Source organism: Microcebus murinus, chromosome 17 (assembly GCF_040939455.1).
Source record: "Microcebus murinus isolate Inina chromosome 17, M.murinus_Inina_mat1.0, whole genome shotgun sequence".
Lineage (NCBI taxonomy): Eukaryota > Metazoa > Chordata > Mammalia > Primates > Cheirogaleidae > Microcebus > Microcebus murinus.
Genome location: NC_134120.1, coordinates 45,105,965 through 45,133,389, shown reverse-complemented (window position 1 = coordinate 45,133,389; position 27,425 = coordinate 45,105,965). Strand labels below are relative to the sequence as shown.

The window sequence follows — 27,425 nt, the reverse complement described above, 5'->3', positions numbered from 1 at the left end:
AATAGAAAAGAACCTGAGTGTGAAATCTAGACCCACAGCAACTGCATCAGAATCAGGAGAAGAATCTGGGCAACACCCCAGACCTATTGAATCAGAATCTCTGGAGGTGAAGTCCAGGAATCTGTGTTCTTGAACAACACTTAAGCAGGAAAGTTTCAGAATCACTGCATCAGTAGGATAGGAAAAGACTGTTTCTAAATGTGCAAGTATTATAAGAGAGTAAGAACAAATCTCACATGATCTCCCTTAACACAAATCAATTTCTGTCAAAATGTAACTTTGTGTTGCTCATTTCTTCTTTCCAAAAGCTTACTAAACATACTTAATCAAGAACTGTGACATTGCTCCCATCTGGTACTAAATTTGTTTTTTTCACCAATGTGAACCCTGTACCTGGCACAGTTCCTGAAACATAGTAGATAACAAGTTTGTTTTGAACTGTTGAATATTCAAAATAAAACCTCTCTAAGTTGTCCCTAGTATGTGGAAGTAGGAGTTTTTCCAATTTTAGACTAGAATGGTATGAGGACCATTTGAGAACAAGGAAGATAACACACCCAGGCAAATGTTTGGTCAACTTACACCTTGTTTCTCTCCCTCTAGAAATGCTTCCTTCTAACTCTCAGGGATACTACCCTTGTGGGGAATATTAATTTCTCCCCTCAAGGCTAAACTAGACCAATCAAATCCAAGTAAACTAGTGGAAAAGGTCAGACATTAAGGGATTCTACATTGTAGATAATCTTTTTCTAGAGGCTTTAGTTAGCAGAGAGCCCTAGAATACATTTTAAGAAGGATTACCTACCTCTGAGATAATAGACCACTTGCTTATATGTATCTACCATGAGAGGCTTATAACAATGAACTCTTGCTATGCATGACACAGATCTACGCCTCCCACTAGAACTCTGAATTTTTTTGCTGGAGGCTACAACATTCTGAGTAGTTTGTTGGGAGTTGATGGGAGGTGGGGATAACTCACCCAGTACAAGTTTAGCAGAACTGAGCCGCTGCAGCATGTTGGGCTACCCTTTGATACAGACTGGTCAGACAGGTTTTGGATCTACAGAAGAACCAGTTTGACTGGCCTGTTATGCCAACATATTCTGGTTTGATTCCATGTTCCACAGACGGTAGAAACCTGCCCAGCCAGTTAAATGAAAGGCATATTAGGTTATCCATTGCACACAGTATATTGCTTAGATGCAGCAGAACTCTTCCCCATAGCAGTAGTGTCTAGCAAACTCTAGTGTGGTCCAGAGAGGTGGCGTCCACTAATTTAATGTTAAACTCACAGCTCCAGGGAAAGTGAGCAGTGAAACATGTTCTGCTTTTGACCAAGAGCAGAGGTTTTCTAAATAAATTGAAGGGTAAGTTAATATATTTTTTATATTTCTCAATTTTGTATGCATTTTTGAAAGGTTAAATTAAGAAATGATATATAAGAAGATATCTATTTTTAACATGGTAATATCTGCATTATACCTTTTCTGTAAATCTGGTTAGATATTATAACACATATATGTTCATTGATTCATTTAGATAAAGAGTATTTGCTTATACAATATACTTTTGCTAGACTTCTTTGTAATTTGGGCATGGCTACAGCCATTTAAAAAGCTGGGTTGAATAATTTGCTAAATAGATTTCATATATTAGTGATTCATCTTAAGCCATCTACTTCTTTGATAATATACTATTATGTTTTTACAGGCTATTGCTATATGGTAACAACTGTATATGGTAAATCTAATTGTGGATACATAATTGCCTTTTTAAGGCCAAAGAAAAAAAGTATTGGCCTGCTGGGTGATCCTAAGTACAGTAGAGGAACAATTCACTGCAAGAATTGAGGAGTGTGAAAAACAAAGATTGTGGAATCTGGTAACTGATTAACTATTGGAGCTCAAAAGCACTTGCTGAGCTGAATAGAAAGGAATGAAGACAGGTTTTGTCATGCCTATTAGGTCTGAAAAGCTTTTTAGGTTAAAGAATACTTGGATCTTCCTTTCATTTATATTTTTAAAACCTTTCTTTTACCTCTGTCTTTCAATAATTCAATTAATTTATTTTAGTAGTTTGTGTCATTTAAAATGAAAGTTACCAAACCCTTTAGATTTATTTTGCCATACCAAACTACCCCCTTAGTTAGTAATATTAGATTGAAATGAATGCACACATCTTCTGGGGGCATTTAACACAGCAGCTGACATAGGAATTCATCTGGGGATTTAAATGTTTTTTAAATAGATTTATAATGAACTTTTCTGTCAAGAGCTATTTGTAGGTCATCTTAACAGTACTTTGTCTTGAGCTGAGCAAGACTGATGCATGCATCCTTTTTATAGTCCCTGGTGTCCTCACTTTGTTATGTTAAAATTCAAAGGCTATAATACTATTTTCTAACTCAAAGGCTACAATGTTAGTTTCTTCAGGATGTTATTACAGAATAAATTTTAAAAGTATAACTAAATCTTCAGATAAGATTTCATTTTTTGCAGGGAAAACTTTTGGATGCTTTTTAGTCCTGCTTCTAGGCAATTGTGCATAAAACTTCTGGTAATTCAGCTAAACTTCTGAAAAGCTATGTAATGTAGCTGCAAAAGGAATGTGCTGATTCAGCAAACCAAAATTAATTTTATTTAGCACAAATTGTATTTTCATAAATTTTTGCTAATATGGACCAAAACTTTGAATTGGTTGAATTTTTCTCTTTTCAACAGTTTTCAGGTAAGATATAGATCTGTATCAATAGAGCATATTGTTAGTATAGTGAATATATCATGTATAGTCATTTAAAAACTGTAAAATACAGGACTTACTGTTCAAAGATAAACTTAATTTAGGATTCTAACTTATTTATTAAGCATTTTTTATGTTTATGGTTCTGAATAAAGTTATTTGAGAACTTGATGTACATTTCACATAAATCCATGGGTAAAATTTCAAGCTTAACTACATTTTGGAAGAGGATTCTACAGTTTTCATTTAATGGGATTTTCATTTTCAAATATATGTAAGTCCTATTAAATGTGACTCTTATGTATTTTCCATAAATGGATTTGTCAAAATATTGATACATTGTGATATTTTGATTAAAATTAAGGATATATAAATTTACCAACCAAATTAAGAGCCTGTAAGTGTGTATTTTATACAGAGCAACATCATTTCAGCGCTCAGTCAAGTGTTCTACTACTCATGTAAAATCTTACTACTCTTTAACAAGGATGCATTCCTTTGTCTTTATTCCTATCCACACATCACATAACTTTTTTGTCAACAATGCTAACTTTCTTAACTACTGCAACCTCTTTCCTTTCTGAATATCTTCACGTGTTTCCTACTAAAAGTACTTAGAATTATGACATTTTTGACCAGGAAGGACTCTTAAAGGATAATTAATGAATCCAACTCCTCATTTTTGAGTTGAAGAATGAAAAGCCCAAAAATATAGCTAAATCACTACTGTATACTATTACTACTTTTCTAAATACTACATGAAATCTAACCTATGTTTTCTAAAGTGTAAAAAGGTAAAATTGTGTTGTGTAGTTATGTTAATGAATCTCTGATAAACTAAGAAATTATTTGCTTTTGTATGTTAATCTGTATCATTATTGCTCTCAAACATTTGGCACAGTGACTGAATTTATGGGATTGCCATTGGTAATAACCCACTTCAAACCCTAATTTCTTAATGCCATCATATAATTTTGTCTCAAACTAATGAGGGACTCACCTTCCTTCATATTTGCCCACATTTTGGATCCTGCTGTCATTTTGACTTAATATTGCTTTAAATAGTCTCCACTGTTTATTTTCTAAATATATATGTATGTGTTTTTGTATTATTTTAGTTATTCTTATATGGTTATAGTTTAGGATTTGCCTAAGAAGTTAGTATAGTATTCCTAAAATTTGAATAGAACTGACAGGAAAATTCCAATAAGGTTATGAAGACCAGAATTGCACTATTCAAAACCCACTGTAGAGGTAATAGAACCTGTTATTCAAGGAGTGAGCTCCTAATACAGAGCTTTGCACACAAGGGCTCAAAAACTGCTTTAAATGTTTTTAACTTGAGGAATTACTAGGAAATGAGACTACAGAAAGTTTCAAAACCAAAAGCTCAAAATTTTCCATTCTGATTCTTAGTACTAAATATTAATTCTCCTAATCTTTTCACAGGTAAAATCTTTCTGGGGAATCCTTCTAAATTTGGTAATTTGGTAATTTTGGTTCAGTCCCAGTAGATTCTGAAAAATAATCACTTTCATTTGTTCCTTAACTTACAAGAGAAAGAGGAGTATATTGAAATGCATGTGGACTTTTGAGCCAAATTGACAAAGGATGAATATTAACTCTGCTACAAAACAGTTTAATGTTGGGACTTATTTAACTGAGTTCTCTTTTCTCCATCTGTAAGTTAAGGAAACTAATACCATTCTTTAAGAGTTGTTTGAAGTATTAAATGACATACCATGCATAAAACATTTAACACAGTTCCTAGAACACAGTAGGTGCTCAGCAAAGATCAATACCCTTCTTACCCCTTTAACAGACTATATAAGACATTTCAACAATTAGCTTCAGTAAGAGAAGTCAAAGTTCAACTTAAAATATGCATTTTATTTTTGTCAGAGAGATAAAAATTAAATCAGAAATCTTGGAAGGCATTAGCATTTAATATTGGAAAACATTTTAACCTTCTTAAATTTTAAGAATTATAAACCCATATAATCCAACCTAATTAAAGATTCACTTCAAAGAAGTGAAGCCTTTGTTAAAAGTATTTAAAGAGCAGCATACCAAGATGATTAAAGGTTTAAATATTTTTTAAAAATTAAAATTTCAACCATCTATATTAATGGAAGAAGGTATAACATGGACAATTCAAACTATACTAAAGTCATGTGTCATTTAATGATGGGGATGCATTCTGAGAAATACATCACTAGGTGATTTTGTTGTGTATAATCATATAGAGTGTACTTACATAAGTCTCGATGATAGAGCCTACCATACACTTAGGCTATATGGAATATACTTATATGGTATATTGCTCCTCAGCTACAAACCTGTAAAACATGTTACTGTAACTATATACTATAGGCAATTGTAATACAGTGGTAAGTATTTGTGTATCTAAACATATCTAGACATAGAAAAGGTACGGTAAAAATACTATATTATAATCTTATGGGACCACTGTAGTGTACGTGGTCCACTAACTAAAACATCATTAATGCAGGGCATGACCGTACCTTACTTGTGCAACTACCTTGAGTTTTTTGAAGGCTATTTATATTTGTTATCTCACATGACATCAAATTAGTTGGCCAAGGATTTCTATATGCTCTTAGGATTGTGTTCTACTACCAATTGAATGATTTCTTCAGTACTCTAGAATGTTTTCTTTCCTCCAAAAGATTCCATTCTGAATTAAATTCATTTGAATTAAATTTGAATTAAATTTATTATAGGTTAATATTAAATTATATTACATTCTCCTGATAGTAAATAATGAGGAGAAGATTAAGTTCAAATGTATTGGGTATAAGAAGATAGAATAGGATTAACATTTTCTAAAGATAACATTAAATTAGCCTCAGACAGATTAATTGATTAGGGGATGGAGCCAATGAGCAAAGATCACACAGGAGCTATTTATGAAATGTATGTCATTGGCTAGAAAGGAGCTCAGAATACTGTGACAAACATTCTAAGACCTTGCCTAATTAAAGTTGGGTCAGTTTAAAATGTTTTCATGTTAGAAGGAAGTTTTTCTCATTCCTAATATAGACATTTTAAAGCTAATGAATTTCTGAATGAATCGTGAAACATTAAGAAATACAAGATAAATTATAACTTTATGTAGCTTGCAAAACAGTAGTTACGGACATGAAGCAATATTAGAGAATTGCTCTGTGACGGAAGTCTTCCATAAAAAAATTTACATTTAACCTATACAGGTCTAAATTTGTATGGCAGGGGTCTCCTAACTGAAACTAGATGAAATACAGCCTGAGATAGTAGAATCATTCACTTCTGGAAATATTGTTTTACCAATAATGCAATAATATTAAGTACTAAATGATAAATACCATCATCTACATAGCATTTTCGAGACTTGTTGAATTCTGCTCTAGTCATTTTCCAAGCAATTGTTTGATACAATTAAAAGTAAATATATGTTGCTCAGGAACAAGTATACTGTTTATAATATAGAATTAACCCTACCACTGCAACCTAACTACAGGCCATTCAGCAAGAAAAGTTGTTTAGGCCATTCCATCACATCAATATCACAGTCTATTTTCCCACAGTTTTACTTGTTAAGATGTGAGTGTATACTTCTTTCATATGAATGACATGTTGCTATATTTCCATCAGGAATCCCAAATATCTAGCATAAATTAAACTCTAAGCAGTTCCTTGCAACCCTAATAAGCCATATGTTAATACTAAAATTAGAGCCAAGTATTTAGTTAATACTAAAGTTAATATCAGGCTGGGCGTGGTGGCTCACGCCTGTAATCCCAGCACTCTGGGAGGCCGAGGCGGGCGGATTGCTCGAGGTCAGGAGTTCGAAACCACCCTGAGCAAGAGCGAGACCCCGTCTCTACTATAAATAGAAAGAAATTAATTGGCCAACTAATATATATAGAAAAAATTAGCCGGGCATGGTGGCGCATGCCTGTAGTCCCAGCTATTCGGGAGGCTGAGGCAGCAGGATTGCTTGAGCCCAGGAGTTTGAGGTTGCTGTGAGCTAGGCTGACACCATGGCACTCACTCTAGCCTGGGCAACAAAGCGGGACTTTGTCTCAAAAAAAAAAATAAATAAATAAATAAAGTTAATATCAAATCAAATTTCCATAAAAGAAGAGTAGTGACTCTGAAATAAAAATTAAAATCTTTTTAATCTGATTTACCAGTGTGTGGGTTGTTAGCTCAGTTTATTAGACCCTTTGATTAACGGTGCCGAGATACTAATTCGGTCCTTGTAGAGCCAGTTAGCTTTGCATAATCACAGATTATACTCAGCAGTATTACTACCGTATCAACCTAGCAATGTTTCTCAAAGTATAGTCCATGGGCCATCTTACTCACCTGGAGGATGTCTATTAAAAAAATACTGATTGCAGCCAAACACGGTTGCTCAAGCCTGTAATCCCAGCATTTTGGGAGGCTGAGGCGGGAGGACTGCTTGAGGCTAGGAGTTCAAGACCAGCCTGGGCAACATAGTGAGTTGCCCTCTACAAACAATTAATCAGGCATGACGCTGCATGCTTGTAGTCCCAGCTACTTGGAAGACTGAGGTAGGAGGATTGCTTGAGCCCAGGAGTTGGAGGTTACAATAACTGCACTCCAGCTTGGGTGATAGAGCAAGACCTTGTCTCCAAAAAAAAAATGCTGATTGCTAAACTCCATTCCAGACATATCACATTAGGATCCCTGGTTGGTATATCCTAGGAAAGCAGCAAGAAAATATTCTGCCTGTAAGAGAGAATGAGCAAGCATAAGAGTCCCTTGAAATGCACCCCATTAACACTAACAGAAAAATAACCTCAAATGCACATGTCCAGTCAATCTTGGATCAGCATTAACATCATTTTAAATGACTGATACAATTAATCTGACTGTCCTATTCATGCATGCCAACTTTCAGAAGTTAAATTCTCCATTAATAATTTAAAAATAGTGACACAGAAATTTCATGTTTTCCCTTTATCTTTTAGTCTAGGTTCTCCATGGAAAGTAAAACCTGAGTCCTCCAATTTATGTGAAAGTTCTTTATTTGGGAAGGCATCACAGAACAGGAGTAGGGGACTAGGGGAAGGACATAGGGAAGGAGGGAAAGCAAATACAAGAGAGCATTCTTGAGTTCATCCCCCACTTCAAACAAATAGGGCTCAAGCCTAGTTATGTTCTTAGGAGCCATGAAACTTCCTTAGAATACCCTGTCAAAGGACACAAAAGAAGAGCATTTATCCACTACTTCTGATTTCCACCAGTTAGGGGTTGCCTCACAGATTGCTAATTTCTTACACTTTCAAATTGTACACCTTTTTTCCCACTGGTTTCAGAGAAGCCCACAGGGCAAAAAGTCAGGTGAGGGGCTGTCAGGTTTCATCTGCATGAATCTGGTTGCCACTGAAATAGTAGAGCAAACAAAGTCCAAGAGGTGTCCAATAAACTGTATTATAGGACAAATATGGTTAAACTGCCTTTTCTTTCATTTTACCAATAAAATTCAAATGCATGATATAACTAAAATGGATTTTCTGAGAAATGAGTACAGCAGTTTCAAAGGGAGAGTAAGGAACTTTAGCCTATTTTTGTCTGATGTATTTGATCCATTCCCACAAAACCTGAGATGCACTGAAACTTGATCTTCTGTGAGAAAGGTATTTTCTAATAAATTACAATTTATTTCCTGAATTTGGTTGCTAATTTTTAAAGGGCCAAACAACAGCAAAATGAACATTAGTATGTACTCTGTAAATACTTTTATGTCCAGCATTAATCCTAAGACTTGATTAAGATTTTTCATTGGTAAAATTATACTGAAAACAGATTGACTAGATTGGATCCTCAAGTAACACTTCTTATTATAGTGAAACACAGAATTTTGAATAGTACAAGTTTATCTTGGACTGTGTCCAAGAGGGTCTGGTTACAAGAAGTAATTCATTACAACCTATAATGGGATCTTGGAGCTTGGAATACATTATATGAAGGCTCTAGTCATGCAGATTAAAAACAGAAAAACTTAATAGTCATGTGCTTTCATCAAATAAATACTATATTTGTTTGTATAATGTATAAACTTAGTTTAGAAAAAGTGAAGGACAAATAGGGCAAATAAAAAGAATCTGACTAAAAGCATATCATCTTTTAACTTGAATTCTGTTAAAATAAAATAATTAAATAGGAATTTTCAAAAAAATAATTTTCTCTCCTTAGAAGGTGGTTAAAGTAGCTAATGAATTGAATTAAGATGAAATAGGAAAACTGAAGAGAACAGCAAATAACAAAAAGTGGAGACACATTCTGCTGAACAAAGCCCAATAGTAACAGATACTATTTTCAAAGGGAGGGATCAAATATACTCAGGTCTTCATTAAATGAGTTTAGATCACAATCAGCTTGATACCAACACTTCCTTTCTTTGACTTGAAGCTGAATAGATCATAAATCACTGTTAAATAAATTATCTCTAACAACCATTAATTCCTAAAATAAATGAATAAATTAGTTTCTCCTTTCTATACAGTTTTGCTGTTGGACTAGATGATTTTTTAAAATCCCTTAGAATATAATAAAAATAATAACAACAATTATGTAATAATATTACCTGGCTTACCTAAACTCAATTATATAAATCAAGTAAGGTAATATATGTAAATTCATGGTGACAGGCAAGCTAAAAAAAAAAGAGACTATATGTGAAAGCACTTAAATTATAATTAAATCCTTCTGTAATTATACATCTCTCACAATTTGCATAATAATTCAACAATTTCACTAGAATTATACAACTTTAGCAATTGGGGAGATCTCTGATTAGCTGTAGTTGTTAAGTTTATCCACTCTTAACAACTATTTATTACATTTTTGGATACATATGTATATCTTGTTAAATCTTATAAAATCCCAAATCCTATAAAATCCCCAAGGTATATATTATTATCTTCATTTCGTTGATAAACAACCAAAGTACAGAGAAATTTAAATTATTTTTTCAATAGGATTAGAATTATACATTTGAATTCATTCAGCAAATTAGATGGGGCTGCTGATCTTTCCCAGTAATAATCTATACAAACACATTACTATATATTTGCAGTTTCCAGAACTCATAATGACTTAGCACAGCAGAAGCTCTGTATGCGAGTTCTGCCTGGAAAGCCTTCTGCCATTCTACTCCCAATAGGCAAGCTGTTTCAAATGTCTCCAAAGTCTTTAAGAAATTTCAAATATATTGTTTCATCCTTACAACAACCCCTTTGGGCACAGTAAGTCTTCATATTCTCATCTTTCAGTTAGGGAAATAAGACTTGTTCAGAAAACATTTAGATAATCAGAGATAGGGCCAAGGTTTAAACCCTGGTCCTATCTCCTGGCTCAGGATTCTTTCTACAGTAACATAAGGCTGAGAATATGGCTATATGCCATCATTGACTGTAGAATATGGTCATAATTTTTGGTGTACTTCCTGCTCTGGTCCCTTTGTAGAGTACTACATAATTCAAGGCCCTTCAATCTATTTAATTTTAAACTTAGTAGAAGAAAGAATCCACAACTCAGGGCTGGGAAAGCCAATATAACATTTTTGCTTATTTCCATTAAAAGTCAATTTATAGTCATGTCTCAAACATGCACATCAATTGTAAGGCAAGTAAAAGAGCATGTGTGCTAAAAATCCTAAGAAATACATTAATGCAAAAAAAGAAAAAAAAATGAACTGAAATGGTTACAACAGGTGCTTCATTCCAACCCTGCCTGAGAGAACATGGTTTGTTTTCCTCTCCTTACTTACGAGACAAATTAAATTGCTATCAAATGTAAAAGCTCTTTTAGTTACTTCTTAAAATGTAAAGCTTATTGAAGTAAATAGAAAAATGTACTAGGACTGCAAATTCGCCTTTATGTAACAATAATTCTTGGTCAAAATTCAGAAACTTTGTTATTTTCTCAAAAACATTTTCTACATTAAAAAGTAGAAAAGCAGCATAAGATATATATATTCTGTTATTTGAAATATATTTATATATATATTTTTGATAACAAATATATATCTGTTATTTGAAAACTGTATGGTATACTGAAAAGAGTACCAGAAATCTGGAGTTGAAGTCTTGGGTCTATTTATCTACTAGTTTGTACATACAATGCTAGTCAAACCACCTGATTTATCAACATCTGTGAAAAAATGAAAACTGTACATGTTCTACCTTTATGACAGTTATTTTTTGGTTCAAAAGATATGTAGAAAAAGTACTTTGTATTTTACTATTGTTAATTGTTCTCAAATTTCTTGTAAGTATTAAACAAATCATTTCTTAACTCATAGGAATTTCAGAGTACTATTAATAAATCAGGGTAATTCTTTTGTGGCTTGTATTATCTATGTTATAATCTTTAAAAAGAATATAGCTAGATCTGTACATGGATAAGAAAGAAATACTCCTGACTACAAAAGAACATCTAAATCTTCCTTTTTTTATTAGCTTGCATTTCAAATTCCTTAAAGCTTCTAACCACATGATTTATCACCCAAACCAGGACATTTTTGAGAGTAAAAGGGAGCCCTATTAATAATTAAGCTAGAACAATAGACATTAATCAGGAGTGTGGTTGGAAAGCTAGGGCACATAGTCACTTTACTACTAGGTGTAGATTTGAGAAGAGGAAACTTATCTATTTCAACTTTAATATCCTCAAGAGTCCACAAAACACACTCTCACCAAGAGTATGAAGAGGATTAAAACATAATTTCACTGTAAATTTTTAATACTTCTGATTAGAACTTAACTAAAATTGAAAAAGTATTGGCTAAAACTCAGGGTATCCTTTAAGAACTTAATTTTGAACATAAAACATTTTTGAACTTTTGAATTTATCTTTGGAAAAGTAACTATCAAAACTTTCTTAACCTTAGACTAACATATGGATTAGGAGAAGGAAAAACCAGTATTTTAAAGAAATCCATTTTTCTCAAGCATAATTAGAACAGGGAAAGACTGAAAAAAAAAGGTCATACAGTGTGTTTAAAGATACATCTGTAGGCCGACATGGTGGCTCACGCCTGTAATCCTAGCACTCTGGGAGGCCGAAGCGGGTGGATCGCTCAAGGTCAGGAGTTCAAGACCAGCCTGAGCAAGAGTGAGACCCCGTCTCTACTATAAATAGAAAGAAATTCATTGGCCAACTAATATATATAGAAAAAATTAGCCGGGCATGGTGGTGCATGCCTGTAGTCCCAGCTACTCGGGAGGCTGAGGCAGTAGGATAGCTTGAGCCCAGGAGTTTGAGGTTGCTGTGAGCTAGGCTGACACCATGGCAGTCACTCTAGCAACAAAGTGAGACTGTCTAAAAAAAAAAAAAAAAAGATACATCTGTAATTTATGATGCATTAGGTACATTAAAGATCATAAATATTTGTCAGCAGTGAATAAATTCATCAGTTCATGGATGAAAAAAATTACCATTTCAGATATGATTCATTATTTTTTAAGTGACAAATCAATGAATATTAAACTTGTTTGCTCTTGTGAACCTACCAAGGAATGCTTTAATTAACAGACTCTAAATGGCAGTGATTTGTTCCTACAGTTAGCCCTACATAATATTTTCCATTTACATTGCTGTAAATAAATATTATTCCCATAGCTTGTGTCATGGTAGCATTACACATATGTGCACAGGACAATGTAGTATTTTATTTGCTGGATAAAAATTAGTTTTTCAATATTCCCAAAATAAAGTAAACTTTTCTACTCTATAGTCTAAATGATCACTCTTAAGTTCTTTTATCATCTCTTTAGCAGTTAAGTTCTGAGGTTCTTAAAAGTGTCACTGTTCTAGTGGAATTCAGCCATAAAAAAGAAAGGAATTTGCAGCAAAATGGATGAAACTGGAGGCAATTATGTTAAGTGAAATAAGCCAAGCACAGAAATGCAAATATTGCATGTCTAGTCATATAGGAGAACTGAAAAAAAGTAGATTTCATGAAAATGGAGACTAGATTGGTGGTTACCAGAAGCTTGGAAGGGAGGTGGAAAGGGAAGAGGAAGGACGAAAAAAATATATAAGTGTATTTGTTACCGCTGATCTATACAACTAATAATAGTAGAGATGGTAAATTATATATGTATATTCTACCTCAATAAAAATCATTTTTTTAAGAAAGCACCAGTGTTAGAGACAAAGCCTACAGGCTAACCACCTAACAAAATTACAGGGCTTCATGAACCCATATGCATAGATATGAAATACTGCCTAACAGCCACTGCATTATAAATAAATGACATGGAAGATACAGATGTCCTTTTCCATTGATAATAAATTATATTACAAATAACAGACAATAAAATTTTTTATCAACCCATTATAATTTAAACCTAGGCAACTATGAATATACTGTATAACATTCTTTACAAAGTGTAAAGAGATACCTCCTAAAGTAGGCAAATTATATACCAGTAAAACCTTTTGCCCATTACTGAGTGAAATGAAGTAGCTCAGTGAATGTTTAAAAACAAACAAAATACTACTTTAATAGTTTACAAAAGGAAATGAAGAAGGTATGAAGTCCAATGTAGCTATAGTAAAGATCAAAATAAAGTTTCTTTATATAAGTTGGAAGTTGGCCATACTACATGAGACTGATCTAATGGGAAAGAAATGCATAATCTTTTATGTCCATTATAAGCACTCAAATGAACACTTAATATATTGTCAAAATAAAACTGTGATACTGACACACTCCATGAATGTTAAATATATTTTAAAACAATTGTAAAACTGCTCAACCTAACTGCAATTTTGGCACCATCATCTCAAATCCTAAACAAAATATTTTGGCCCTTGGAGCAAGATCACTAATTGATGTATACTCCCACTCACAAACAACATGTACTAACTACTATAAACAATTTTTAAAAATTAAATCAAATGTTCACTTAAGTTGGCACAAATTTTAACAGTTAACATAATTTTCTTTTGTCTTAAAGCTACTCATCCCTCTTGTGTCTCAAACAGCATTCTGTCCTATTCTTGAAACAGTTCTGACTACAGGTATAACAGCTCACTAGTTTACCAGTATTGGTATGGAAAGCACTAGTTCATATTAGAGATGCTAGAAAGTACTATGTAACTAATCATAAAAGATTTAACCACTTACTTTTTAATTCTGTGACTGGAGATACATGTACTCAATGCTGAGGGGCCAGGAGACGGGATGATGTGAGGAGTGGGACAGAGACGGGAAATGCCAGGCACAAATAGTGAAATAGCATTAGGCTAAGAATCAGACACCCATGTCCTAGTCCCAGCTCCATCTTGGTTCTTTAAGTAAATCACATAATCTCATCTGTTCATCACATGATTACATATAATGATCCTGTGCTGTCCAAAACAGTAGCCACTAGCCACATGTGGCCTTGAGCACTTGAAATGATGTGTCTAGTCCAAACTGAGATGTGCTATAAAAGGTAAAATACATATCAGATTTCAAAGACTTAGTATGAAGAAAAAGAATATTAAAAGTCTTATTACTTTTTATATTGATTATATATTGAAACAATGTTAGATAATTGGATTAAGTTAATTTCATCTGTTTGTTTTTACTTCTTTAAATGTGGTTATTAGAAACTTTTAAATTTTATATGTGGCTCTATGAGATAATGTGCTGTGCTAAGACTCTCTAGCAAGATCCAGGAAAACTGAGAATAAAGAAAGCACAGTCTCTGACATCAAGGAGCCCACAACCCAGCTGAAGATAAAAACATGAAAATAATTACAGTATAAAGGTGTTAAGTGCAATATAAAAATATGTATTGAGAGGTTTGGGAGAATGAGGACCATTTGTGGAAGGGAGTAGGTAGGAAGGGTAAACAGAGATCTTAGGTTAGTCTCCTGGAAGAGGTGCTACCTGAACTAAGTCTTAAAGAATAAATAGAAAGGTGAAGTGTAAAAGGTGGGGATGGAGATAATTCCAAGAGAAAAGCATTGTATGAGCCAAGACAAAGAAACAGCAGAGGGAAGGAATGAACACAGTTTCCTGTTGATAGAGGAGAAGAGCAAAGTGTGTGACAGAGTGTGCAAGGCTAAGGAAGGGCTTCTATGATGTTTTAAAGGGATTGAATTTTAAACTTTTAGGCAATAAGGTGAACAAGTCTGGAGGCAAAGAGGCTGTTGCTTAGTTTAAGAAATATCAATGCCTAAACTAGAGCAAAAAGAACAAGGATGAAAAGGAAAGCGCTAATTCAAAATTACTTTTCGGAGGTAACATAAGTAGACTATAGTGACTGACTTGTCCTGACTCTCTGGGAAAGAAGTTTGGGTCTTAGTCTAAGATGATGAGAAGACCCTGGAATGTTTTGAGCAGGAGAGTGTGATGTTCTGACAGATTTTAAAGGGCCATTCTGACTGCCGTTGGAGAATATACTGTAAGAGTGGAAAGAGTGAAAATAGAAAGAAATTGATTTTTTTTTTAAAAAAGGAGGCTATTCCTATAGAAGAGGTTGAGGGTGGCTTGGACCAGTGTGGATGTAAAGAAGGTGGTGAAAAGCAATTGGATTTAGGTAGTATTTTTAACTGCAAAATGGTATTGCCTAATTCACAGAGTTGAGAAAGAAAAAGGGAAGTTTAGGAAGATCATACTTGTTAAGCTCAATTGTCTTGTCTAATCAGGACAGGTTGTCTGCTGAGAGTGAAAATACCTTACAGAGGCCTGAGGATTAAAAATAGTGAAGGTTTGGAAGATAACAAAGGGAATAGAAGGAGCTGAACAAAAGCTATTCTAAGGATTAATGGATGCCCTGCATGAGGTTTGAAACCAGGTGATTTTAGTGATATCAATCTAACCTGATAGGTGATTTTCCCTTCATAACACTTAGCTACTCGGATGAGTTAAACAGATTGTAGAATCAGCAGAATTTCACTGAAAAATGGCTTGAGTTAGACAATTTAAAAATCTACGTGAGTTCCAAAATTCTACTTTTAAGAATTCTAGAGTTTGTATACTGCTATCACACAATTTTTGTGTGTGCTAAATATACATAACATAAAATTTACCATTTTAACCACACAATTTTTAAATCGAGCATCCTAACCAGGGATTTTATAGGTGATTTTATAGGTGTCTTGGGACATTAATATCTCAGCCCTTAAGGTGGTAGCACTGGGTATGGGGTGGCTAGAGTCCCAAATTCTGTTGCCTCTAGGTAGAAGTAGCCTCACCTTTTCATCACAATATGTAATAATAAGTTTTCATTTTCCAAGTATGCCGAAACTGAAAAAGTTCAGGAAATACTGTTCTAAGCCATAAAATATAAGAAACCCAGTATTAGAAGAGTTCAAAATAACTGCTTTGTTAAACACTTTTCTCAGTAGATCTTTGGGACTTCGAAATTATTCCATGTAGGTCTTAGAGCCCTTACTAGTGGCAAATATCTATGAGTATGCCTACCATTTCCATTGTTAAAGTGACCATTATAAAATCTCATTTAAAAACCTAAGAGTTTAAAAAGTATCCAAAGATTTTCACTTACATAAAAACAGGAATCCATCAAGGGATGCCCAATTCATTCACTTATCCACAAAATACTGACTCTGTGGCAGGCTGTTTTAGTTCCTGGAGAAAAAATCAGACATAGTTTTTGACCTCACAAAACTTAGTCTAGTGGGGAGACAGGATTAATTAAATAACTAAAATGGCAAAAACTTTAATCTAGGGAGGTACACGGTATTATAAGATCTAATAGAAGAAACTATTGAAATAAGTTAGAAAGATGATTAGTATATATCCAGGCAAAGAGTTGGGTGTAGGTTTGGTGGAGAATTCTAGGCAGAGGCAACAGCATAAAATGACCTAGGAGACACTAAAAGGCCAGTGAGCCTAGAAAGCAGAAAATGTTTGGAAATAGGGCTGGAGAGACAGTAGAGGTAATTCAAAGGGTCACTTCACAGAGCAAGAGGAAGCCATTGAAGGGGCTTAAGCACCAGAGTGACATTTACTTTTCAAGAAGATCATAACAGCTGCAGGGTAGAGAAGTGGTTTCAAAGTGGACACAATTTAAGGTGGGGGGAGAAGATACTCAATTTTTATTCTATTTTTTTCATCCTTGAAAGTTTTTTAAAATGTATTATAGTTTATTAGCTCAGAAGTACAAATAACAGCTAGATTTTATTGAGCCTGTATTATGCATATGAATACTGTACTAAGCAGTGTACATTAATTCATTTAATTTTCATACCCTGTAAGGTTGGTACTATTATTATCCTCATTTTACAAGTAGGAAAAATGAGACAGAGAGGTTAAAGCAACCAGTTCAAGGTCACTCAGTCAGGATGTATTAGAGCAGGATTCAAACCGAGAAGGTCTGACTCCAGAGCCTGTAACTTACTCATTAGACCACATACCATCTTTCAGCAATACATGTATATAATTTAAAATTAAATATGCACATGAATTGGGAATAGATGCTCAAAATTTTTCTGAACACCAGTGAAGACAAAGGTTTAGGTGGGGTGGTTGGTTAGGTGGATATGGAAAGGAGACTAGCAGACTAGGTAAGATAATGGTATCTTGGATTATGAAGGCAGTGATGGAGAGAAGGGGATGGATTTAGATGTTTTATAAGTAAAACTGACAGGACTCAGTGATGGACTGGATATGAGGGTTAAGGAAGAAGAAAGTGTCGAGGATGATTCTTTGGATTGGACTTGCATAAATAGATTAGATAGTGAGTCATTGGCAGAAGCCATAAGAACAGGTTAGGTTATTCTGTTCAGATAGCTGTTCTCTGGACCACAAGTACACTGTTCTTCCAGCATGCTATAAAATGACAAAGTGATTATAGGTTATCTCTATTTATAACAAAACTCTCTCCATTTCCATGATAAATGTTTATACAAGCTTCACTTTGCCAATGTGTCCTATGTTGTATAGGAAATGGCATGGTCAATTTCTCAGACATTCTCTTTTAAAAATGTTACCGAGTCTTGTAAAATTGGGAAGTGAAAGAGAATTGCTACAACAGAGTAATGAAGTTTCAGCAGTTCTCATTATAACAACTCTCCTATGGCAATGCTAGAATGGTAGATAACATCTTGTTGTACAATTCCAAGGAGCAAGTTATGGTATTTATTCATCTCTTAAGATCTGGGGTGGGTGGAAAAATTATCTTTATACTTTGTATTTATATTTTCTAAGTACTAAAACTTTACGTTTACAGAATTACCCCTTGTCCAGGCCAGGTCTTAGAATGATTACACAGAAGTATAGGACTGGTTTAAAAGATATTGTGATTCTACTTTATTCCATTTTGTTCACCTGCAGAATTTCTAGTGCTCCAAAAACGATTCCCTTAGAAATCAAGAAAAATAGGAACACATATTCTCAGTTTGAATATCAAATGAACAGCTACAGAAAAATTTTACTTTTTTTTTTTAAAAAAAAAAAACATTACCTAACAACATGTCCCAACAAATAATGTCGACTGCTTCAGATTCACTCTCATTTCAGGTTTGCCAGAAACTTTCCATCTAACCTCAACCAAATACACATCGTTTTGATATATGGCATCCAGTCCTGTCAGATCATATCGCCAGGTAACAGCTACAAGGATGAAAACTACGTTAGATTGATCCGTATCCATTCCCAAATCAGTTAATTTTAACCCCTCATTGGTACAGGTCACATATACGTGCTTTCTTTTCCAAAATGCTTACGTCAGACACACTTAAGGTAACTTTACGTAACACCATGGACTTTATGCTCGTCAGACAAAGCAGCTTGAGTTTTCTCCAGCGCATCTTAAAAATGCCGGGGCTGCAGCCAGGCTCCTAGGCCCACTCCTGGCAGCGTGCAGGCGGCGCTCCACTGTATGGTCAGCCGGCTCCTTAGGGCCGCACCCCAGACCAGCTCCTCAGTAAGAGCGCGAGGGGCGCCGCCGGGCTGCGCGGCTGGAGGAAGGGGCGTGACGCAACGGGAACTCCCGCGTGACGTTGCGCGGGCTCTGGCGGGGCGGGTCTGGCCGCCTCCGAGCCCGGCAGGCTGCCCCGGGCCTTATAGCGCCGGCCGCCCACAGGGGCCGGCTTTCCCGCCGCGGGTTTGGCACTCCAGTGAGGAAAAAGGGCAAAAGAGGAGGAAAGCGAGCAGCCGTCCCTTCACAACTCCAGAAGGTTCCCGCTACCCTTCTGGACCTTTCGCGAATCTCGAGCAATCTTGGAATCTGTGAGTAAGAGGAATCTCCTTCCCCCTACCCAAAGCGGTGGGTCGCAGCGGCTACTTCCGGTCTGGAGCTGCGCGCTGAACCCAGGTATTTGGCTCCTGGGGTTGGGGTGGCCGCCCGGCTCTAGGACTGTGTCTGAGGAAGTAGGTTGGGCTCAGGTTAAAGTCGGCGCAGGTGGACCGGCTGGAGGACGAGCTCGAGCTGCAGGCAGTTCTTTGGTCTCCCGCGCGCGCTGAGGAGGCGCCTCCCAGCGCCGAGCCCGCCCCGCGCATGCGCCGAGCGTCGCACGCGCGTTTTCCGCGTCTGCTGTGCTGTTAGCCTTTGGAGTTTTTTCTCCAAACCCGCACGCGAAATCTGCGTGCCACCCGGGAGAGGCTGATGGAGAAGGGCCCTGGGATGAGAGGCCTTGCACCTCTGCTTTGGTCATGTAAGAGGACTGCCCAGAGGCCCTTTGAAGTTTGTTTAGGTCTCGACCTGTGTGACTCAAGGCGTGCCTCTTGCCATACCTCTGTGAGAATACGTGTGGTGGGACAGTAAATATTTTATTAGACACCTTCATTTTGGTGACTTGTACTGCTAAGGGATACACCGAAATGTTTTCAGTTATTACAGGCCTTTGAGGGCAGAGTGCAACTTGGGAGGCAAGATGTACGTTTCTCAGAGATTAAGACGCAGCGAATAGCGGTTTAATGGCAAGGAGAGATGCCAACGGAGAGTGCTGGGCGTGCGGGATAGGTGGAAAGGATTTTGTGAGCCAGAATTTGCAAGTTCAATACTGATGAATAGTTTCTAATGTGGTTTTAAAAAAGCACTTTTTAAACTACCTCAGGTGAAAGTTGCTTTTCTTAAGGATAGTTGTTTTACTCTATTGGTTTTCAACTGATATATTGTGCAATCTTAAATTATTCATTAAAGTAATTAAACCTTTATTTTAAACTATTTACTTAATAAAAATAATTAGTACCCTCCGCTTTTTTTTTTTTTCCACAGAGAGATATTTTATGGTTACTGATCTCATGACTTGAGTCCCAGCCCTGACATAGCCATGTCCTAGCTGTATGACCTTGGAGGAATCATTTAATCTCGTTACACCTGTTTACCCAACTGTAAAATTAAATTAATGATAGTACCTGTCTTATATAGGGTTGTTCTGAAGATTAAGTAAAATAATGAATATAAAATAGCACAATCTTGCTATAACAATAAATGGTGAGAGTTATTGACTCTTATATAGGCTCATGGATTTGGGGTTAAAAAGCAGTAGAATGCAAGCCTGTTTGGAAGCAAAGCTGTACTAATGCAGTGCACTCAATCCTGCTTTTAAAAACTTTTTTTTACGGAATGTACATAAGAGAGACACTGGAATTGTGAAGCCCCTCATATACCTATTCATCACCCAGCTTCAATAATTGTCAAAGTTCAGCTCTTCTTGTTTCATCTTCCCACCCAATGCCCATTTTTGGTTTTAGCTGGAGTATTTTCAAGCAAATCCCAGCGAATGTGTCACTTTACCTTTAATACCTCAGTAGATATCCCTTTAACAGACGTTTTTGAAAACATGACCACATCCTTATCATACCTAAGAAAATTAACAGTAATTCCCTAACATCGAAAATCCAGTACATGTTCAGTTTTTGCTGATTGTTTTTTTAAAAAAGCTAACTGCAATTTTTGAAAAGCTTAATAAAAGTGTATATTTATTTCCATAATGATTTACAGTTCACCAAGTGGCTTCACATATACTCTTGCCTCCTTTAGAATTATCATTGTTTATTTTAGCTCCTTCATCAGAGACCTCAAGAAATGATTAGCAAGAGACCTTAAATCAGATAGGCACTCATTAGCAATGGTATGGCATCTGCTAAGGAGCCAGATGTGAGGTTTAATAGAGTTGCTAATCATTTTACTTTTTAAATGGTAGCTACTTAATGATTTCACTTTAAGAAGGCATATTAAAATATTTTTTGATCCATTTGAACTTCTTGATAGCCTATGACTTCCTTCAAGGGCTATACAAGTAATAAACTTAAGCATTCACCTTTATTCTGAGGGAGGCATAAAGTAGCTTTACTCTTAATTGTCTTGTACCTCTAAAAATAAACTGTTTCTGTATTTACAGATATTAACTGTGTCTATATCTTACTAACTTTTGGAAAGTTATACAGATCCTCATCTGCGTTAATCATCTGTCTTTTTTATAATGTGTACATATATGTGGAGGCTTGTTAATGCTAAAGAATATTTCAGAATATTTTTCATTTTTTGGTTCAGTATGTTTTTGTACTCTACATCCATTTAAAACTTAAAAGAGAAATAAATTCTTTTATAATAGTAAATCAGTTCTGACCATGAATAATTATGAACCTTTCAATATCTGAATCCTTTCAACTTTATATAATTTAGGTCATTACTCCTTTCTTGGAAGAATAAGAGAAAATTTACCTGAACATTTACCTTATATAAAGGCCAAATAACTGATATCAGGGCTTTTCTCATCATAATCATCTTTCCTCACTCTCTCCCATCTCTTTTCAAATTCACAGCACGATTAATTGTAGGTAAATAAGGAAAACTTGAGCTTGTGTTTCATCCTGACTTCAAATTACATAAAGATAAATGCAAGATTCATTTATGTTGCAATCTATCATTTCAGATATTTCAACTGTTCAAAGACAACTTCATAACTACATAATGTAACAAAAGGTCAGAAAATACTGATCAAACAGAAGTGTGAAGCATATTAAGCAAGATGAACATCTCTGGAAGCAGTTGTGGAAGCCCTAGTTCTGCAGATATATCTAATGACTTTAAGGAGCTTTGGACAAAACTAAAAGAGTGTCATGATAAAGAAGTACAAGGTAAAAGCTTAAATTCCTATAGCAATATTTTGTTGAGACTATTGTAGTACTAACTAACTTTGTATGACAGTTTTGTATATTTATAAATGGAATAAATGACCTTTAAATTCAAAGATATTGTTTTTAAAGGACATTTACTTTTGTAGTTTTTTTGTGATTCAATTTTATGGTTGAGTTGTTGCTTTTTAGCAACAGATAACTACTATAGGACTTACTTCTTATACAACTTGTAGTTACTTGTGGTAATACGTATGAGGTAGTAGAAAAAGTATAAAATTTGTTGACTGAAGACCTAGATTTGAATTCTGATTTCATTATCCTACTTGCTGTGTGATCTCAGCCAGGTTACTTAACCTCTAAACCTAATTTTCTTTTGTAAAATTATTGCAGGATTATTTATAGATGTAAGAATACTATTTAAATCATTTAACAAATGACTTTGGGAGGAATCTATTTGCTGCTAAGCACTGAGATACAAAAGTGAATGGCAGTTTACTTTCAAAAAGCCTACAGTCTAATGGAGTCATGTAAGCAGATGAGTCCAGTACAATGAAATAAGAGCTAAAAGGTTTATATGAAGTGTAGTGAATGTACAGAGGATTGAGCAATTATGGTTGGGATGAGTATATGAATATTATTTGTGTTAAAAGGTACTCCATACAAAGGAATTTTCTTTTAAAGCTAAGCTCAAGGTTTGATACTAAGTTTTAATATACTTTAATTCTGTAACTTTAAGGTAATTCACTCTCCCATGTGTGGGAAATGCTTCAGATTACATTTGTTTCTTGATTACTCACAGGTTTAATACTACAGTCCTTTATAGCTTTACCATTACATTGGAGTGCCATTAAAACATGATCCACCTGAATCCAAAGTATAGTATGTGGGTCTGTTTTTGAACTTTCCCATGGTAAATTTCGTTTCTGGAAGAACTTCATGATGATAATCTCATCATTAATTAATGGGTTCTGAAATATGAATCCCAAAAGTATTCTTTCAAAGCCTAGTATACTTGGAGACACTTGTAAAAGAAATGTTTTTTGTGCACTTATTATGTGCCATACTTTGTGAATAAGAATGAATCATAAATAGTGCTAGTTTTAAGGGAATTTTTAGTCTAGAATTTCTTTTTTTTGCCCAGACTGGAATGCAGTGATGTGATCATAGCTCACTGCAGCCTTGAACTTCTGGGCACAAGCAATTCTCCTGCCTCAGCTTCCTAAGTAACTGGGACTACAGGGGAGATCAACTTTTCCTGGCTAATTAAAAAAAATTTTTTTTTTGTCAAGATGGAGTCTCACTATATTGCCCAAGCTAGTCTTGAACTCATGACCTCAAGCAATCTTCCTGCCTTGGCCTCATGAGTCTCTAGTCTAGAATTTTAATGCAGTGTGCCATGTTATCTGGAAAAATAAAGGAAGAAGAGCTGTGTATGGTTTACTGTCAGACCAGGCTTTACAACTGAATAAGTCTAATTTTAGCTAGGCAAAGAAGATGGTGGGAGGAGAGGAGGAAATTTTCTGAGTAGAGAAAATAGTATATACAAAAGTTTGGGGAATAAGAGCTTGATCCTATTCAAGGAGCTATAGATAGTTTGGTATCATTCTAAGAGTAAATGGAGTGGGAGATGGTAGTTTAATAGGGAGGTGGATAGGATATGATGCTAGAAATGTAGATAGATGTAGGTTAAGTAAAACAGTATGTGCTATGCTGAAGAGGTTGTCATCTTACCTTGTCTTTAGGATTAAGTCTAACACTTTGATTTTGTAGGCTGGGCATGGTGTCTCACACCTGTAATCCCAATGCTTTGGGAGGCCAAGGTAGTACGATCGCCTGAGGCCAGGCATTAGAAACCAGCCTAGGCAGCATAGTTGTCTGGGCACGGTGGCTCACGCCTGTAATCCTAGCACTATTGGAGGCTGAGGCGGGTGGATTGCTGGAGGTCAGGAGTTTGAAACCAGCCTGAGCAAGAGCGAGACCCCGCCTCTACTATAAATAGAAAGAAATTAATTGGCCAATTAATATATATATAGAAAAAATTAACCAGGCATGGTGGCTCATGCCTATAGTGCCAGCTACTCGGGAGGCTGAGGCAGCAGGATTGCTTGAGCCCAGAAGTTTGAGGTTGCTGTAAGCTGGGCTGACGCCATGGCACTCACTCTAGCCTGGGCAACAAAGTGAGACTCTGTCTCAAAAAAAAAAAAAAAAAAAAAGCCAAAAAAACAGCCTAGGCAGCATAGTGAGACCCTGTCTCTACAGAAAACATTTTTAAAAATTAGCCAGTCATGCTAGCATGAATGAGCTCATGGTAGCATGACCTGTAGTCCCAGCTACTCGGTAAACTGAAGCAGGAGGATTGCTGGAGCCCAGGAGTTCAAGGCTGCAGTGAGCTATGATTGCACCACTGCATTCCAGCCTAGGCAACAGAGAAAGGCTCTGTCTCAGAATAAATAAATAAATAAAATAAAACTTTCATCTTGAGTGCCTACTTCCATTGATTTGAGTAGATGTGAGTAGAGCTGTTGAGAAAAAGTCATGTGCTGTAGTGGTTAAGTTCTGGAATTCTGGATCTGTCAGTGTTTGAAAACCATCTCCACTATTTGAATAGAGGTGGTAACCTTGTGCAAGTTATCTAACTTAATAGTGCCTCAGATTCCTCATCTATAAAATTAAGATATTAATAATGCCTACCTCATATTATATTAAATAACTTAATATATGTAAAGTATTTGGAAGAGTACCTGGAACATAGTAAGCAATAGTTACTGTCATTCTGAAGTAACAATCTCAATGTATTATCAATGCCTGCTATGAACCATCCCAGCTATAGAAAATTGGACACTACAAAAAATTTTTAACAGAAGATTCACATAACTGATTACTTTTTATTATCCCTTTTATGTTTTTTTTAAACTGTTGATCTCTAGGAGGAAATGGAATGACCAACATAACAAACAGGAGAAAAATGGTCAAGAAATCTTGAAAAATTCTTTATATCGTTCTCTTTTTTGGTGGTGAGAAGGGGGGTGCATTTTAAAAAATTGTGGTGAAATCCATATAACATAAAATTTACCATTTAACCATTTTTAATTGTACACTTCAGTGGTATTAAATACATTCACATTGTTGTGAATACAGCACCATGTATTTCCAGAACTCTTGTCATCTTGCAAAACTGTAACTGTACTCATTAAGCAACAGCTCCCCATTCTTGCCTTTTCCCTAGCCCCTAGCAACCACCATACTACTTTTTGTTTGTATGAATATGAATAGATACCTCATGTAAGTGGAACCCCCTATAGTATTTGTCCTTTGGTGGCTGGCTTATTTAACATAGCATAATGTCCTCAAGGTTCATTCATGTTGGGCATGTGTCAGACTTTTCTTCCTTTTTAAGGCTAAATGATATACCACATTTTGTATATCCATTCATCTGTTGATGAATGTTTGGGTTGCCTTTATCTTTTGTCTATTGTGAATAATGTAAATAATGAACAGATATCTTTTTAAGCCTTTTTAAGCCTTATGCTTTCAATTGATTTGGTTATACTCTGATGATATCCATCCTAATGGGTATAAGTTGGTATCTCATTGTGGATTTGATTTGCATTTCCTTAATGATTAGTCATGTTGAGCATCTTTTCATGTGCTCATTGGCCATTTGTATATCTTCTTTAAAGAAATGTCTATTCAGGTCCTTTGCCTATTTTGTGAATCAGGTGGTTTGTTTTTTAGTTGTTGACTTGTAGGAGTTCTTTATATATTCTGGATATTAATCCCTAATCAGCTTGCAAGTATTTTCTCCCATTCTGTGGGTGGCGTATTCACTGTGTTTATTGTCTCATTTGATGCACAGAAGTTTTAAAGATTGATGTAGTCCAATTTTTTGTTGTTGCCTATGCTTTTGGTGTCATACCCAAGAAATCAATGTCAAATCCAGTGTCATAAAGCTCTTTCCTTATGTTTTCTTCTAATAGTTTTACCTCTTATGTGTAAGACCTTCATCCATTTTGAGTTAAATTTTGTATATGGTGTAAAGGTCCAGCTACATTCTTTTGCATTCAGATGTCCATTGTTTTCAATGCTATTTGTTGAAAAGATTTTCTATTTCTACTGTAAATGGAATGGCTTTTGTGACTTTGTTGAAAATCATTCAACTGTATGTTAGGGTTTATTTCTGGCTTCCATTCTATTCCACTGTTTGTCTGTATAGCAGTACCACACTGTTTTAATTATTGTAGCTTTGTAGTAAAATTTGAAATAAGAAAGTATGAGACCTCCAACTTTATTCTTTCTCTAGATTGTTTTGTCTCTTTGGGTCCCTTGAGATTCTATATGAATTGTAAGGCACATTTTTCTGTTTCTCTAAAAAATGTCATTGGGATTTTGGTAGGTATCGCATTGAATCTATAGATTGCTTTGTACAGTGTTGACATCTTAACAATATTAAGTCTTCTAATCCATGAACATGGGATATCTTTCCATTTATTAGTGTCTACTATAGTTTTTTCCCACAATATTTTATAGTTTTCAGTGTACAAGTCTTTTGTCTCCTTGGTGAAGCTTATTTTTAAGTGTTTATTTGATGCTACTGGAAATGGAATTATTTTCATAATTTCCTTTTTGGATTGTTCATTGTTAGTATATTAAAAATACAACTGATTTTTGTGTGTTGATTTTGTATTCTTCAACTTTCCCAAAACTTGATTTCTTAATGTAGTTTTGGAATTTCTACCTGACATGAACATTAGAAACTCTCTTTAATTTTTTATTGTTAAGGGTTGGAGTTAGCTACCTTTGCTCTCACCTGCATCCTTTATTGCTCTGTTATGCTCTATTTACTAGAGTATGCTGATCTATGTTTCTGTTAAAGCCCTCTTCTAGCATATGGAATTGCTGGTACAATCAGGGTGCAGTAGTGTTCATTTAGAAATCGAGGTATCAGTAGAATGTCATTATTGTTGTTTTATCCATTAATTTTTCTTTTAAGTTTTAGCTTTTCTCTAAAAAATTCAGAACATAGTAAGAAGTTATCTCCCCCCCACACACAAGCAGGTAACCAGTTTTATTATTTTGTGTGTGTGTATTCTTCCGGAATTGTTTTCTAAAGTATGGATATAGGTTCTTTTTTTCACTCATTTTTTATTTTAGGCAATTTTACACATATATAAAAGTTAAGGAAGTTATTTAATGAATTCCTATATATCTATCACTCATCTTCAATTATTATCACTACATGGCCAATCTTGTTTTACATATATTCCATGTACTTCTCTATTCCTTTTTCACTTAGTTATTTTCAAGTCCCTGACATAATTTCATCTGTAAATAACAATAGTCTCCACTTATTCAAGGAGAATATGTTCCAACACCCCAGTGGATGCCTGAAGCTGCAAATAGTCCCGAACCCTACATATACTGTATTTTTTTCCTATACACGCATATCTACAGTAAAGTTTAATTTATAAATTAGGCACATTAAGAGATTAACAACAATAATAAAATAGGACAACTGTAGCAATATGCTGTAATAAAAGTAAAATAAGATTGACTTGAACACAAGCACTGAAACTGCAACAGGTCAATCTGATAACCAAAT

The 27,425-nt window shown here is 35.1% G+C and overlaps 1 protein-coding gene and 1 long non-coding RNA gene across 6 annotated transcripts in view; one reads left to right on the top strand and one right to left on the bottom strand.

Annotated features, from left to right (window-relative positions):
• The first annotated feature begins 1,220 nt into the window (after positions 1-1,220).
• The window catches only part of RBBP8 (RB binding protein 8, endonuclease), a 125,292-nt gene continuing 99,087 nt past the window's right edge, over positions 1,221-27,425 (top strand). The window contains exons 1-2 of one of the 4 annotated variants that reach the window (XM_075993596.1): positions 1,221-1,370; positions 21,622-21,826. In XM_075993596.1, the coding sequence (XP_075849711.1) occupies positions 21,718-21,826 (109 nt within the window). In that variant the 5' untranslated portion in view covers positions 1,221-1,370; positions 21,622-21,717. Of the gene's footprint in view, positions 1,371-18,760; positions 19,056-19,178; positions 19,396-21,621; positions 21,827-27,425 lie in introns of those variants that run through there. The other 3 variants (XM_012746172.2, XM_012746171.2, XM_012746174.3) reach the window with 3 other exon arrangements.
• On the bottom strand, positions 6,796-18,765 carry LOC105860982 (uncharacterized). Of its 2 annotated transcripts, none has more exons than XR_012912798.1 (4): positions 18,204-18,765; positions 16,284-16,366; positions 13,913-14,213; positions 6,796-12,099 (listed from the first exon to the last, which is right to left on the bottom strand). It is a non-coding gene; the product is annotated as an uncharacterized LOC105860982 (long non-coding RNA). The 2 variants fall into 2 exon arrangements; XR_001149305.3 differs by having other exon boundaries at positions 6,796-7,964.